The 17,448-nt window shown below is 38.6% G+C and overlaps 1 protein-coding gene across 2 annotated transcripts in view; it reads left to right on the forward strand.

Annotated features, from left to right (window-relative positions):
* The window catches only part of tnr (tenascin R (restrictin, janusin)), a 227,360-nt gene that overhangs the window by 139,942 nt on the left and 69,970 nt on the right, over positions 1-17,448 (forward strand). For both annotated transcript variants that reach the window (XM_068339849.1, XM_068339850.1), the window contains exons 8-11: positions 2,331-2,450; positions 2,573-2,716; positions 5,225-5,340; positions 10,549-10,699. In XM_068339849.1, the coding sequence (XP_068195950.1) occupies positions 2,331-2,450; positions 2,573-2,716; positions 5,225-5,340; positions 10,549-10,699 (531 nt within the window). The remainder of the gene's footprint in view (positions 1-2,330; positions 2,451-2,572; positions 2,717-5,224; positions 5,341-10,548; positions 10,700-17,448) is intronic.

Consider the following 17,448-nt stretch of genomic DNA (forward strand, 5'->3'; position numbering starts at 1 on the left):
GAATGAATAGATTAGATAAATGTAGCATAAAGTGAAAGCTAGTGTTGCAACCTATTATACAACATGTGCCCATTTTTCAATTGTGTTAGGATGAGTTGAAATGGCGACTAGTGTCCAAATTATCCCTGTGGATGAGTCAGTGCTGCGCCCTAGAGTCCTGCATTACTGTATGCAGAGGTGAGAATGTTGTTTATCACACCCTCACACTCGCTGCTCCTTCACTGCTCTCTGAATCTCTCCTCTTTTCTCTCTCACTTAACCACCTCTCTGTTCATTTACTCTAGCGTTTTTCTGTACTCAAATCTATTTTGTCGTTTCTTTTGAAAAAAGTTTTGGACCTCCACCCCCTCTATTTGCCTTTCGCCTGAATTTTCTTGTTTTTTGGCAGTGTTAGCTCTTAACACTTCTTTATGCCCCTACTTATACATTCAATACCACATTCTCAGGCTTTTTGCTTGACTATCTGTACTTCACCTCGAATGAATGAGAATGCCTCTCCCTCTTATGTAAACACCGAACCGATTTCCTTTAAAGGCTGGAATGCATAGAGACCGCTCAGTCCTGCCTGTTGTCTCAGTTTAAAATCTGAGGGGACAGGAACCTTCTTAAGCAAGGTCGATAGTGGCAAATATTTGGGGGAGATGAGCAGCAAAAATATTTTATGTTACCTGGAATTTGAGTTTTATTAAGACCAGATAATAGAAATAAAGTGTATTTTGACTTTATTACAAAAGGACCTGAATATAAACATTCATGACATTCTGCACTAATTTTGTCTTCATGAAGGAACACATCTGGACTTCCTGTTGTTACTGTTTGCATGACACAATGCATATAAATTTTTTTTTAAAATCTTTAGCCAATGACATTCATTTCTTAGGAATTTGACTTAGTAGTAATCACAAAACAAAAATCATTTCAGTGATTCATTTGAGTTAAGGCATTTCGATATTTTAGCTGTATTGGAAGTTTTTCATGTTAAGGATGAGCAAGTTAAATCTCTGACCTACTTTGAGTTATTCCCAAAAGTCTGCTGCTATGTTGGATTTATGCAGCATTTTGCCAACGTTCCTAATATTTCTTAATATGATTTTGTGTTGATCTACTTAACATCTTTGCCATTAAATTGAATGTCCAGAAGTCATGTAAGTTCTGTTTGACTCTTACCCTGGCAAAGACGTGAATTGCTTCTGTGTAGCTCAATGCTAGTTGCAAGAAATACAGTGGTATGAAAAAGTTTGGGCACTCCTGATCATTTTCCAGATTTTCCTTTATAAATCATTGGTGGTTTGGATCAACAATTTCAGTTAAATATATCATAAGCGGTGTTTGAGAAGTGAAACAGAGTTTATAGGATTTACAATAACTGTGCAATAATTATTTAAACAAAAGTAGGCAGGCCCATAAATTTGGGCACCCAACACAAAAATAACACCAGTATTTAGTGGAGCCTGTTTTTGCAGGAATAACAGCCACTAAATGCTTTCTATAGCTTCCAATGAGGGTCTGGATTTTGGTGGGTTATTTTTGACTTCACAACACTTCTCCAGTTTGGTTAGCTTGATGGTTGCCAACATGGTCAGCTCGCTTTAAATTACATCCAGAAATTTATAAAGGAAAATCTAGAAAATTATCAGGGGTGCTCAAACTTTTTCATACCACTGTATTGCATGTCCCAAGACATATAGTGAAGTGCATCATTACCTGCACTATAACACAAAAGAGAGAAAAATGAGTTTGTTAGCCTTCTGTTAAAGACACCGTAATTATTCATTATTATTGTACTGGTCATGGGAGGCACAGTGGATAGCACTGTCGCCTCACGGCAACAGTTCCAGGTTCGAGTCCCACTCTGTGTAGAGTTGGTACATTCTCCTATGTCCGCGTAGGGTTATCTACTTTCCTCAAACCTCCAAAAACATGCAGTTTAGGTGAATTGATCAGTCCAAATTGCCCATAGGTGTAAGTGTGTACGTGAGTGGTTGTCTGTCTTTCTTTCATGTGGATCTGTAGTGCGCTGGCGTCATGCTCAGGGTATCCCCCCTCTCGCCTGAAATTCAGCAGGGTTATGTTCCAGCGATCCCTGTGATCTGCCATAAGTGGAACAAGTGGTAGACAATGAATGAATGAGGGAATGTGTCAGTCATTTCAACATCAGGCAAGTGCAATCTTGCAGTTTTCTACTAGGGTAGCAGATAATATTGTTGTCATATTTTATAAATGTCAGACCAAAAAATTGTGATACACAAAGAAATAAGATAAGTAATGTTACGTTATAAAACATGGGAACTCTTAAGCATAATTTTTGCTTAATTTTTTTCTTTTGTCAGTGGCACCGGCCATGAACTTGAGGGTACAAGGTGTGACTGATCGAACTATTGACTTGCAGTGGGACGGCTCAGCTGTTCTGACAGATTTCTTAGTGACCTATACACCAAGCAGTGCAGGAGGTAAGGGCAAAGTTGCACTTGTTATTTTGAAATGAGAATGTTGTCTTGACTTAATGCACTATACTGTACAAAAAGTGTATTCATGCATTAATGTATTTCATTTTAACATGTCTCTCTGTCAGGTGTCCAATTAGAGATGAGGATCCCTGGCAACACTACCGCCTGCACCATCTCAGGTCTGGAGGCAGGCGTAGAGTACAATGTCAATGTGTTTGCTGTCATCAACAACTCTATCAGTGTCCCTGCCAGCATCACTGTTTCAACCTGTAAGTGCACTCCTCTGGGCTGTTTGGACAAATGTTGTCATAGGAATTTGAAGGATATTCCATTGAAGCAATGTTTGGCCTGTGGCTAACAGAATATAAATGAAACACCTAAACCCAGTAGTTCAAACAAAGGGATTCACTGTCTCATTTGATGCTGTACAAGAATCTTCACACACACACACACACGCACGCACGCAAGCACGCACGCACTCACACACACACACACACACACCCACACACACGCCCACACACACACAAAACCAATTCTGTCATTTCTTTTGGATGAAATCCTCCCTACTGTTAGTGTAAATAGTGTGAAAATACCACCTGCTTACGCGCTACTTTTTTTCTTCTTTTCTGTAACATCTGCTTACTGTCACTCTCACTCAAGTATGAACAACCTATGATGTACTCCCTGGTTGAAGTCGAGTCATCATGAATTGACTGAAACACATCATTTTATTCCATAATTTAAAAAAAAATGTTTTTAGTAGCAAATACACTCATCTCATTCATTTCGCATTATAAGCTTACCTGTAATGTGTTTCCATTATTTCAGCATAGCGGGTAAAATTATCTTCAGTTTTTCTCATGAAATAAATTTTCAGTAATTGCAGAATTTAAAGGTCCCATATTATGTTTTTTTTTTAATTCATGTTATTCAGCTGCGAGATGTCCAACTACACTGTATTTGAAATGTCTCTTCCCAAAGTGATCCATGGTCCTCAATATCTTTGATTGAATATTGATAAATCCAATTCCACTCTCTAAAGGTCTATTTTGATGGGGCGTAGCTCTCAGCTGCCTGTCTCCATCCTCCCCCCATCTGAGCCTTCTCTATCTCCCTCTCCCCTCTGAGCTGACCAATCAACACTGCCCTCCACCGCGTGTTCACGTGCGTTTGTTCACTTGCACCACTCGAACGCACCTGCATTACAGAACGATCGATTGCCAGAGTCTGGAACTTATTTAACTTTCAGTAATTATTTATTATTTAAATTATTATTTAACTTTGCTGCTACCGATTTCACTCTATTTCTTCATGTATTTTCCACTCTTGTTTTTCATGATATAACTGTTGATTTGTCGGCGCTAAGCCTAGACCTGCTTCCTCATGTTCTCCAGTCTTTGCTGAGCAAAGACTCGTGAATCATTCTATAAACATGATTAGACCGGCCAGTGAAATAATTACATCCCGCTTCAAAGTGATGTATTTTGATAGTTAATGCTGTGTTTTCTGAAAATCGTCATGGACAATGGCAGATCGTGGATAACACCAGAGCTAAGCTAAAGCAAACTAATGAAACGTGAGATTTCACCATCAAGACCACGTTTTCCTCTGGTATTCTCGCGAGCGCGTGTGTGTGTGTGTATACATGCAGCTCTTCGATGACTTAGAAGAGCTAAATCTGCTTTCTTTCACCAAAAAACAGACAATTGTTCTAAATTAGTAATTAATGTGCAACTGATTATGTGTTCGCTGTGATGCCGGGGATAGCCTCGGGCACACACACACACACACACACACACACACACACACACACACTCACACACACACACACACACACACACACACACACACACACACACACACACACACACACACACACACACTCACACACACACACACACACACATACACATATATGATGAATAAAAATGGTGAATAAAGGGGTATGTGAAGTGTGAAGTGGACCTAACTAGTTAGTCAAATGTTAACTGAGTACAACAGTTTACGAGGAACTTCCAGTGTGTAGCTCTGATTTACGACCTTATCGTACAATGCTACCGTAGGCTGAACGAACTCCCCCCTCGGGGATTGCCGCGCCCTTTGGCATGTCAACCAATCAATATTGTCAATCACTCTGTCAAATCACAGAGCGCCATTTGTGACGTAATTTACGTCACAAATAGCCATTCTAGCAAAATCCAATCATTTTGATTCAGTCCAGGCCATGAATTCCTAAAACTTCAAATATCTATTGATGCAGGAAGCATTTGCTTAGCAGATTCTAGGAGTTGGCCAGGTTAGGGAGGACCACTATGTATATGTAGAGACCTAAAAAAGTGTGATTTTCATAATAGGACCCCTTTAAAGTAAGGCAATTGAACTTGATGCAACCATATTTCATTTATTTAATGATTTGTTAGCTCGTCATTGCTAAACTTAATTATGAAGCCTAGTATTTGATTATCTTGAAAGATTTATGAGGACACAGACATCTCAATACTGTAAAAATCACCCCAAGCAGAAAAAAGAGTGTTATTTGTCTTATGCAGTAAGTTTCACCGTATTTTTAACAAACTCGTCAGCTTTTGATTAATGTTTTTTGTTTTTTTTTGGTTTTTTGGTTTTTTAATGCAGATTTAGTACACAACCCATTATAATCAGAATAAATGGCATTATTTAAGATGGTGACAGCAGAATAAAAAAAGAAAAAAACGATAAATGTCCAGCTGTGGACATCTTCGGCATTAGTAATAATATGTCTATGGTTACTTTTCTAGATCTCTCCAATCCAGATGGGTTAGTCTTCAAATCCATCACAGAGACATCGGTGGAAATCCAGTGGAAACCTTTTTACTATTCCTTTGATGGGTGGGAGATCAGCTTCATTCCTAAGGTAACATTGTGTGAACCTTTGGTCTGCCTTAGCCTTCAAGGCTTCATCTTGCTTTCTGATTTAACAAACTATTCTCAATTGAAAATGTATATTGTCAGATCACTGCATTGCAGCCTTTGTATCACTTTGAATTCCTCCATGGAAACAAAAATAAAAATGACTTTGTGCTTTCTTGGGGTTTTGTTCAAGTTGATGCTCATGAAATTAGACATGCGGATGTCAGACACTTACTGGATATTAAATGAATGAGCCATTAAACCTTTTTGCCAGACTAACCCTAAAACTATAGGAGTACCAGGTTCAAAGAAAAACATTTTTCTATCTATTTCCCACCATAAATTAAAGTACTCTTGACAATTTAATTTCATGCCATCTCACAGTAATTGTCTTTCTCATTTAAAGTGATCTCATGGGAAGTTACCCTTTGGTTTAACCAGACAAGTTCTGAATCTGATGTTCAAATGCTTTCTTTGTGTTTCATGTATAGAGTGTATTTGAACCAAAAACAGTGCCCTTCTTAATGCATTTTGTTGCTTTCAGCCCCTTCATCCAACTCTTGATGTCTCTCCACCTTGTCTCCTCATGCCCTTTTCACATCACTCCCTAGCCTCCTATATTATCTGGGTTCTTAACTTTTCTTCCACCACCTTTCGGTCATGATCTTCAGTCTTTTCCCTTCAATCCCAAAGCACCTTCCTTCCCTATCTTTCTCCTTCACTTTTCTTTTCCATACTATCCCCTTCTCAATATATTCTTCCCTCACTCTTTTGTTGCTTTTCCTGTCCTCCCTTTTACCACAGGGGAAATCATATTATGATTTAGCAGTTCTGCCCCCATTTGGATTTAATTCAGCAATGGGGATTGTGTATTTTGACAATCTGGCAATGGAAGGAGGCATGAAAGCTCTGCCTATAACAAACAGAAAATTCAATACTCTGGAAAACAAACACAGAGGTTAGGAGCATGAGCTTCGGGACCTGACATTAAGACTGTTGGAAACAGCCGCAATATGTATCTGGCATACCAATGAAATGGTGTGCCATGAATTTCCCAGTTAGGGATCATTAAAGTATATCTAATCTAATCTAATCTAATCTAATCTAATCTAGTCGCCACTAAATCAGTATACTTTATAAAAAAAAACATATTAAAATATGAGCTGCAATGTAATCACAAAAAACACACATGACGGCATAATGACTATGGGTTACCGTATTCTCAGCATTGTGATTTGTGTGAAAGTCATCAAATTGTCATTAGTCTGGAGACACGATGAAATCTGTGGCATTCTTCATACATGAAAGTGTGCTCAAAGTTGTTTAAATCAACCCACTAGACTACAGTGGATTGATTGAAACAACTTTGGATAACCATGACCTGGATGAACGAGAACATACACAGTCATTAAAGGTGTGCTCTTGTAATCCCTCTTTGAAATTTATTTTACCTGTATTGAGAGTAAGAAATTCATTTTTGTCATAACCCTTGTCTGTAAGACAAATTGAATCTTCATCACAAACTACATCAGCTGCAGTCATATCATTTTAATTGTTTTTTATTTGATTAGATTTCATTATTACATATCAGATTAAAGTCCTTTTTCAGAGCAGGATTTGAAATTCCAGTTGACTGTGATTACTGGCATTATTATCAGCCACTGGATTTATAATGCCCTGCTCTGTGGTTATTATAATACTGTAAACAGTTTGTCCTTTTCTGAGCATTTTCGAAAACGTGCCATTTAGGGAGGACATGTTTCATGAAAAGTAATCACATTTATTTATGTATTTTATTATCAAAAGCATGTACAATGATGTGTAACTATAGACAAAAATTTCCCCCCAAACACATCAAAGAACTCAAAACTTTTGGGGGGTTTTTCATACCGGTAACAACACTGCCTAAGTTTGGACATCACACCGAAAATAACACCTTACAATCAGCAAGGCAGGAATTAAATTAAATCAGGTTGTCATCTTTTTTGTGTCGTAACTTTAATATAGTCAGCCAAAATTGCAACCAAAGGCTATTTTGGCCTTTAGGTTTTCACCAATACCATTATTAAATTTTCAGGTTTTACAACTTGTAGAAGAAATAGGCTCATGGCGTTTACGAGGAGTTGTAGCGATCGGTACAAGAACGTTAAACTTGGAATGAAAGATTAAAATTTTGAATGTCGAACTGGCTGCTTAAAGAATTGATGTTAAGTCAGTCCTTTGGCTATAACACCATTCAAAATAGCATTTTTTGACTCCCTCTGTCATCCTGGGTAAAAGAGACGATACCAGGCAGTTCCAGAAGCGACTAAAAAATAATTTATCTTTCTTACTTGAGCCACTGAGGTACAATCTAGTGTAACAAACCAGGCATGCATATGATAGAAAAATCAATCACATTTCAAAGAGCTCTTGATATATCTATATTAAACTGTATATAGGATCAATACAGCTTCAGAATGTATCATTGATTCATCTGTGGCTCTGAGAGGCCTCCTTCTGAGATTTGTCACCATCAATACACAGCAGAATTTAATATTAAGTGTTTGCTGCAAACAACTTTTAAACATTTTTCTTTTCCCTTTTGGCTTTTCCCTTCAAGGGTCACCAGAGGAAATCAGTTGCCTCCATCTGTCTTCTGCATCCTCTTCTCTAACACCAACTACCTTCATGTCCTCTTTCTCTAGATCCATAAACCTCCTCTTTGGTCTTCCTCTAGGCCTCCTGCCTGGCAGTTCAAAACTCAGCATCCGTCTACCAATATATTCACTATCTCTCCTCTGGACATGTCCAAACCATCTCAGTCTGGCCTCTCTGACTTTATCTCCAAAACCTCTAACATGTGCTGTCCCTCTGATGTACTCATTCCTGATCCTATCCATTCTGGTCACTCCCAAAGAGATACTCAGCATCTTCATCTCTGCTACCTCCAGCTCTGCCTCCTGTCTTTTCTTCAGTGACACTGTCTCTAGACCAAACAACATCGCTGGTCTCACCACAGTTTTGTACACCTTTCCTTTCATTTTAGCTGAAACTCTTCTATCACACATCACACCTGACACTTTTCTCCACCCGTTCTATCCTGCCTGTACACACTTCTTCACCTCTTTTCCACACTCTCCATTGCTCTGGACTGTTGTCCCTAAGTACTTAAAATCATCCACTTTCTTGATCTCTTCTCCCTGTAACCTCACTCTTTCACTGGTGTCCCTCTCATTCACACACATGTACTCTGTCTTACTGCGGCTAACCTTCATTCCTCTCCTTTCCAGGACAAACCTCCACCTCTCTAATTTCTCCTTCACCTGTTACCTGCTTTCACTACAGATCACGATGTGATCTGCAAACAACATTGTTGTTAACCAGTGCCTCGACCGATCCAGTATGGAAGTCATAGATTTTATTTGCATGTTTGATTTAGCAAAAAATTTACGTCGGATGCCCTTCCTGACACAATTCTCTGTACTGTATTTATCCGGGCTTGGGACCGGCCCAATAAGACACTGGCTTGTGCCCTCTTGCGGCTACATTAAACAACTTTTAAAAATGGCTTTAAAATATTTAATTAAAAGGTATTTATTTATACTCTTGATAATCCACAGATCTCACTTGCAACAGCTGTCACTGCTGCCATTTTATATAAAATAATTTGTACTATGTTAAGTGTTACCAGCTTTTAACATAGAGGTTTCCAGCATTGTCTATGTAGCATGAAGGATGACAAGAAAAAGGGATTGCAAATGAAAATCTAATTATTATTGCAGTATTGCTTGAAAGTCAGATGTGTGGACTTAATTTTCAGTCCTTTTTAATCCAAGAAAAGGATAGAGAAAATTTGTTTGTTTTTTATTTGAATTTTGGAGAGGAGGGAACTGATACAGTACAATTCTGTCTTAGGTTGGAGTATCAGGTACATGCATTTATGTATTTATTCTTCAAACATCTTCTGACTTTTCCCCTACATTTGTATGTTTTACCCCTTACAGGTTGTTTCTTTGCATCATTGTCTACTTTCTTGAAATGAAAAGCTAGTTTCATTCCAAAAAAACAATAACAAATAGAAAAGATGGCGCTTTGGTCTATCCAATGGTGCATACTACACACGTCAGATAGACCGATGTAAGAATATGAAACAGACAAGAAACCCATTAAGAAAACTGAAAAAATCACACTGAAATGCTGTTTTGGAATATCAATGTTTTTCTGTCCACTTCTTTTTTTTTTCTTTTAAAAAGGACATGCAGTCTTAAAGGACAGATTTTAATACCTGAAAACCTAAATTAACCAAATAGATAAAGGTGACCTCCATAAACGTTAAGTGATAAAAGTACCAAAACATTATTTTATGGCAAGAAAAGATGAGTAATTTTGAGCAAACAGATGCAGGAGATGTACATGTGATGTACTGTACTTGAATGATTAATTTTGTATGTCAACATTACCTTCAAAGTGGCAGTATGTCGAAGGTATATTCAGCTCCTGCCCAATGTAAGATTGGATAGCCTTACTCCACCCCAATCCTAACCCTAAACAGGATAAGTGGCACATAACATGAATGAATGAATTAAAATTTTCATTTCACTGAGCTATCATTGATATTGAACACAGTTGCTGCTGTTGTTTTGTGTTACTTCCTACTCTATAATTCAGTTGAACTGATTGAATTGACTACATTCCTAATTATAGTTTTAATTTCACAAAGTAGCAAACTGTTAGATATTCTGCTTATTCCGGAGGCTTTTGGGGCTCTTAAAGCAGGTGCAACATCTGTCTGTCGGCAGGACGTGCATGTGCAACATTCGCTCTCTGAGAACAGCTGGGAATAGCAGCAGCTCTGTATGAATAACTGGCAGGTCTTTGGAAATGTGCAGAGTGCTGCCACTGCAGAACATAGCCCAAGAAAATATATATGTAGCATGCATGCTCATTTCTGCAAAGTTACCCTATTTGAGAATTTAATGTTGCTATACCATCCAAAAGAATAAGTCTGAAGAAAAGTTAGTAAAGACAAAAAATGTAGTACATAAAATCTACTGCACAGATGTAACTGGAGGCATGGCTGTTTTCATGGTATTGCCTGATCAGTTAGCTCCATTGAGAGTAAAAGTTTAAACCACAGAGTAAATAAGATTGTATGTAAAACAACATGTGATTTTAGTCTATTTTCATCTCATCAGATCATTTATCTTCATATTTCTCTGTGTTTCCCAAGGATAATGATGGAGGCATGACTGCGCAGCTGCCTAGCACTATCACTTCCTTTGTGCAGACTGGTTTGAGGCCAGGGGAGGAGTATACTGTTAACCTGGTGGCACTGAGGGACCAAGGCCGAAGCCAGCCAGTGACTGCTATTGTCACAACATGTATGTATTATTGGTAAATGTAAGGATAATTCTTAGGGTTAGGTCAGGGGTGTCAAACATATTGTACGCCTGTGGGAATGATCCCGTTAACTTTTCAACTTCAAGCACCCCTTGCCTGTATGTTTGACACCCCTTGCTGACTTTTTGCTAAGAATTTCCAAATGTGTCCAGTGGGTGCTAGCAATTCTGTTAAACAAGCAAACTATACTGGGGCTGGACAAGTAGGCGACATCCAGTCCAGAGCTAGCTTGTCATTCTGTCTGACCAATTTGAATATTACGTGCGTTGGCACCCTCTTTGCCTCAAAATGTCTCTGTCAGAAATGAGAGAAGTGGATGCAGACTGCAGAGTTTTTCAAGGAAAACGGTCATCCTCCCATTTATTCATGGAAATGAATGGGAAAGCTGTGTGTTTGGTGTGTTCACAGCATGTTTCAGCGTTGAAAAAACATAACCTTTGTCGCCACTATGAGACTCTTCATGTCGACAAATATGACAATTTTCATGAACTAGATTAGTTAATTATTGGCGGTTCTGAAGAAACAGCGTTCTGTGTTTGCTCGTAGCTGAGAAATTGGTGATGCTGCAGTGAAAGCCATTTACATTGTAGCTAATGAAACTATAGTGGCTTCAAAACTGAGGGAGAATTTCAAAAAATGTGCATGCTGAAGGCTACGGAAGTTGTGTGCTGGGCTTTTACAAATATCTTCCTGACAAGAAGATATTTCTGAATATCTTGTTGAAAACATTTCTGATCTTTCGGTGGATTCGGACAGCCAATTGAAGTGCAGAGTAAATTAATTAATTTATTTTTTGTTTTTGGTTGACAAAAGCATTGATATTACTGATGTTGTGCAACTAGCAATTTTAATCCATAAAGTTGATGACACTTTCACCAAAGTCTTCGTGGAGTTGGTGCCAACAGCTAAAATATTTACCACACTCATTGATGCACTGGGTAGGCTCGAAGTGGACTAGTCAGCACAGCTACAGATGGTGCACCCTCAATGGTTGGGAGAAAAGCAGGTGTTGTGACAAAGTTCAGACAGAAAGTGCAGGAGGTTGTGATTTTTAAACTTTTCACTGTATTTTGCATCAGGAGGCTTTTTGTTGTAAGGCATTAAAAATGGATGGCATCATGAAAGTGGTCATCAAAACAAAGGGGCTTTCTCCGGAGCAGATGAAAACAATGATGATCAGGAATGCAGAGAAGTTGGTGAAGTACAAGCAATACAGATGGGCAAGTTGTTAATACACCAAAGATCTGAACAACAGAATCACTTCAATAGTGGGCACACTACACCAATTTTGGAAACATCAAGAATTACATAGAACAGTTGAAAAACCATTCAACATCATCAATGTCAGAAATACAGATTACTGAAAACAAAGACATGGATTTATGCTTGGATATTAAGTTTGAGATTTTAAACAGTATGCCGATATGCTGAAATTTTTAAAGTGTCTGTGACAAACTAGTTAATTTTTGGATAAACACTGACTGCTGAGGGAGATTAACATGATCATTATATTCTTGTGGAGAACACTGGAAAGGTCAACTTCTTGTTTTGACTATCTATAATGTTATCAAACCTTGTTAGTCCTAGGAAGAATGTAAACATGGTCATGCTCTCGGTTGTATACGGGACATAGGCGAATATCTGGAAGTGGATAAGAGTATGAAAGTCTGTCAAAATTGAATGTATGAAGTGGTTAAAAGCATTTCATGTCTGAGTTGCATATTGTAAATAGAGAGGTGTTTGTTGATTCTGGGGAATGGGAATTTCACAAGCCTAATGGCTTCTACCCGTGAGCCCCTTTTTTTCTGATGTTGCTGTTGATGTCGCAAGGTGTGACGTCTTTTGTAATAACATGTCCGAAGAAAAACTAAATTTAAAAAAGAAAAAAAACAAAACATCCAACTTGAAATAACTTGCAGTGTGACTCTGATTTGAGGGGCATGTTTACTGTAGCTGGTTTTGAGTTTATCAGTATCTTGCCACGTTGCCCCAACTTGCCACGTTACCCACACTTTCACAACTGCCCTTGCTCCAAAGTAATCAAATTATTTCTTGTTGAAGTACCAAACTTGGTATACAGTGTTTCCTCATTACAGTGTTCTAGGAACCACATGTGAATAATGAATTCCGCAATATAGCAAAAAACGATCCTATTATTATTAACTTAAACATTTATGAACCCTCCCCATACTAATATTAAACCACATTGTATCTGTATTACCTTTTCTCACACTCCTATCGACTGTTTAAAGCACTTTTGTGTCTCATGGAAGTGCGCTGCATTCTGAGACTCACAAAACGCAGCGCACTTCCGGATGCCGTTAGCCAATATAATGCACGTATGGTATCACGTGACTACCTAATAAAAATCCGCGATGAGGTGAAATTGATGCTTGAGTGTGCATTTTATTACTGTATTGTTCTATTTCTAGCACTTTCAAAAGTTTCACACACACTTCAATTGAGAATAACAATTCACACTTTATGGCTGCAGTCAAAACGGCATTAATTTTATTTTCAAGTATTTGTTCATTCCATGGACTGCAATTAAGTATCAATTAATAACTCATGTCATCCATTAATTTTTCATGGCGGCCCACTGTGGGACACCTTATCAGATAAGGAAAAAAGAAAAGACAAATTTGAAATTACTCTATAAATCGCAAGAAATATTTATCTTACCTCAGAGACAGGCAGATGGGGGGCTTGTTTCATCAGAAGTCCCAGAAAAATATGAAGAGAAAATGTGAGAATGTGCTCTCAGTAACTATCTTTCTCTGGATGTTTACTTGAAGGATAGCCAAGGGCCATTTTCTCATACAAATTGTACTATGTACTATGCAGTATTTCAAACCTGAGTTTGGAGCTTATTTAAACCTCAAGCTAAAAGGAACCCCTTCAAAGAACAAGACAGTCGCTTAGTGCATAAAATATGTATATCATTTACATTGGTTACTCATACAGACATGAGTTGACAATAAATATTTTGATAGCGGCAAGGAATTTAACATCCATTTTAACACATGTAAATTGAAGTAATTATTGTAACATGATAGTTCATCACTTTTTCCACACATAATTGGATAACTATTCAAATAAGTTCTTGGAAATTTTACATTGATGCCAGTTAAGCATCAACACAAGCATATTTCAAGACAAGTTAAAGCAAACACCATAGGTTTTCTGGAAAGTAGTTGTGAACGATTTAATTAAAAGTGTGACAATTATCACTATCTTTAACACCCCATGGAAGGCACAGTGGCACAGTGGGTAGCCCTGTCGCCTCACAACAAGACGGTTCTAGGTTTTTGTCCTGAGGTTTGTATGTTCTTCCCGTGTCTGCGTGGGTTTTCTCCAGGTTTTCTGGTTTCCTCCCACCTCCAAAAAAAGGCAGCTTAGGTGAATTGACTGGTTCCAAATTGTCTGCAGGTATGAGTGTGTGCGTGAGTGCTCGTTCAACTTTCGTGTGGTTCCATGATGCATTGGCAATATGTCCGTAAGTCCGCTCGGATGGGCTCCAGCAACCCTCTGTGACCCACGCAAGTGGAAAAAGCAGTACGGAAAATGAATAAACGAATGAATAAACACCCTACTACCTTTCCTGGAATTCCTTCATATTTACATTGATACTTTAACAATGAAAATGTGCAATGCAAATGCTTTGGTGAATTACTGTTTTCCAACCACTTCACTCTTCCCAGAATTTTTTTCAATTCATCCTGAAGACCCTGAGGCATTCCCAAAGTTTCTGGGTTTTAGCCTGGAGTTGCCCTCCAGGGTGCTTTGGACATGACCTGCAAAGAAAGAGCCCTGGAGGCATCCTAAGTAAACCAATTTAGCTGGCTCCTTTCTATTCAAACGTGCAGAGAGTGAGCTCCTTACCTTATCTGGAAGAGTGAGTCCAACCATCTTACAAAGGAGCATTCTTTGTAGCTTTGATGAATTTTTATTGTTTCACTACCCAAAGTAACATTTTGAAACAAATAAATTGACAGGTACATCAAATGGGCACTGCCCAGCACCTTCACAAAATTCAGCTAAGATCTACACCATATTGCTGTGGGGCAGCCACACAATCCCTCTACACAACACTGAAAATATACGACTGATTCAATCAGTTGCTTACAGGGCTTTTCCACTGCTCATCAATATATTCAGTATGACCTACTAAACACACTCGAAGTCAAGCCATGTCTATATCTTGACTCCATGATTACAAAGGTTTCTCTATAGACAAGTTTTTGTAACCCCTTCAGCTGCAGCCCCTTTACCTTTTGGGGGTATTTCTGCTACTTTAATAGAAATTAGGGTCAATCAAGCCCAAAAGGTCTACTTCAGCTTGAGGACTTCTTTCAATTGCCACAGTGGACATTGCCAGTTTTATTGCCACAACTTTGCATCTACTTCCATACTGGAGTTATGAACATGACCCAGTTAGATTATATGTCCAAAGGTTAGAATTAAAAATCCTCCCAGATGCAGTGAGGGAAAATTACTACATTACATTGCAACATGTTTTAGTCTTTGCCACTTATGTGCAAAATAAAAAGTGTGTTTTTTAGCTGCTTTTTTAGAATGTGGGATAGCTTTTGCCGTGAATTGGAACCATATTAATTGAGCAAAGTTACCTATCACCTGGATGAGTGTATCATCCAGGTGATAGGAAAAAATTCGGACTTGATTGCAAGTGTCTTCTGTCAAATATTTTGATATGGATTTCCTCAGTGGAATGTTACAACAGCAAAGAGAAACTTTGAAAAAGGCTAATGATGTCCATCCTATATGGAGCCTACTGTCGGGTCTGATATGTTCAATTTAGGGACATATCCAGAGTGTAAATCTTTCTTTTAATTGAAGCTCAACCTTTATATGCCTTAAGAATATCATCAAGTAAAACAAGATTATAGGCCAATTTTTAACTTAACTTCTGTGAGTCAAATGATAAGGATTGCTTTTTCCTATAAAATCATACTTCGAGTTAAGACCTCACTTCCCAAACCGAGCAAGTGGTTAAACATGATTTAATGGGTTCGAGATACCACAGTGGCTAGAATGCAAGACACATAAGCTGAGACAATTATTCAATTCTGCCCACAGGCATTTCCCACATGACCCCCCCCACACACCCCCACCCACCCCACACACACACACACACTCTCCCACCACTCACCACCTCAATCCCCCATCTGAAATGAAATAAAAATCATCATGTACAGGTTTTTATGAGCTGTGATGGAAGCAGTTAAATAGTGAGCTATCTTACTTGTAAAAAAAGAAGAAAAATCATACTTTATATATCCTGAAAAGGGAAGTTCTCTTTACACTCTCCAAATACAGTTAGACATGTATATATGTTGTATGTAGGCATGCAATTAGGATATATATATATATATATATATATATATATATATATATATAGGGGGAGGCAGAGTGAAGGGTCGAGTGACGTATTGCACCAAATGAGCAGCTTGTGGGGGGGGGTGCCTTGCTCAAGGGCGCCTCAGCAGTGCCTGTGAGGTGAGCTGACACCTCCTACCCTTAAGCTCACACAGCGGAGGATGTCTTGGCAGGAGCGGGAATTGAACTGCCGATGGCTGGGCAATGTCTGGTCTTCAAGATATCTGCTCTGCCACTGAGCGACTGCCGCTCCAATTTGCATTTTTGTAGTACTGATTGCAGTGAGAAAATGATGGAGGCAGAAAACATTTAATGTTTTAAACGTTTTCTGCTTCCATCGATCGCTCGATTCGATCAATCAATCAATCAATCGTTCAAACTTTTATTTGTATAGCGCGTAATCACATCAGCAGACATTTCGCTTTAACAGACAGAGAAACCCAACAGAGCAAGCATAAGCTACAGTGTCAGGGAAAAACTCCCTCACTGAGGAAGAAATTCTGGACAGGACCCAGACTCTTGAGGGCATTAATCCGCCTTGACTGGTTGGGTAGGAAAGGTAATACAATGGGGACAGAGACAGGGCAAGGAAGAGCGACAGAGAGAGAGAGTGGCAGATAGGCCAAACAGAATTTCAGTGTAAAGGTTAAGGTTTAATGTTTAGCTCCAGACACTGAAGTGGGGGCGGGATTTTCAGGCCTTCAATTTCCTGTCTTCTATGCTTGTCCCCCCCCCCCCCCATAAATATAAGATATTCATGGAAAAGAAGTGAGACTGAGGCAGTGTCATGTGTCATAACAACTCCTAATGTCTTGTGGTTTTAGTGTTGTAGTATTTAGTCTAAATTTTGGATTGCCAAAATACAGTATATAATGTCATGACACCATCAAGACCGTTTAAAAAAGTCATTGACACTTCATTCTTCTATTGGTCAAATAATCCTTCTCCTTTTGCTTTTCCCTTCAGGGGTTGCCACAGCAAATCAGTTGCCTCCATTTTATTGGTCAAATAATGATTTGAAGAAATCATCATTATTCTGTTATTGATAATTAATATGTATTTGTGTTACCCTATAAGAGCCAGTTATCCAGAGTTACGTTTTGGGATCTAACCGAATAGCAGGTGTTATATTCATTTATTCATTCATCGTCTATTGTTTGTTCTGCTCTTAATGGGTTGTGGAGATTAATGGAGCCTAACCTAGCTGACTTGTGGGCGAGAGGTCGGGGACACTCTGAGCACGAAACCAGTGCACTGCAGAGCTACATAAAAGACAGACAACCACTCACGCACATACTCACACCTATGGGCAATTTTAATTGATCAATTCACT

The sequence above is a fragment of the Antennarius striatus genome, chromosome 18 (genome assembly GCF_040054535.1).
Source record: "Antennarius striatus isolate MH-2024 chromosome 18, ASM4005453v1, whole genome shotgun sequence".
Taxonomy (NCBI): Eukaryota; Metazoa; Chordata; class Actinopteri; order Lophiiformes; family Antennariidae; genus Antennarius; species Antennarius striatus.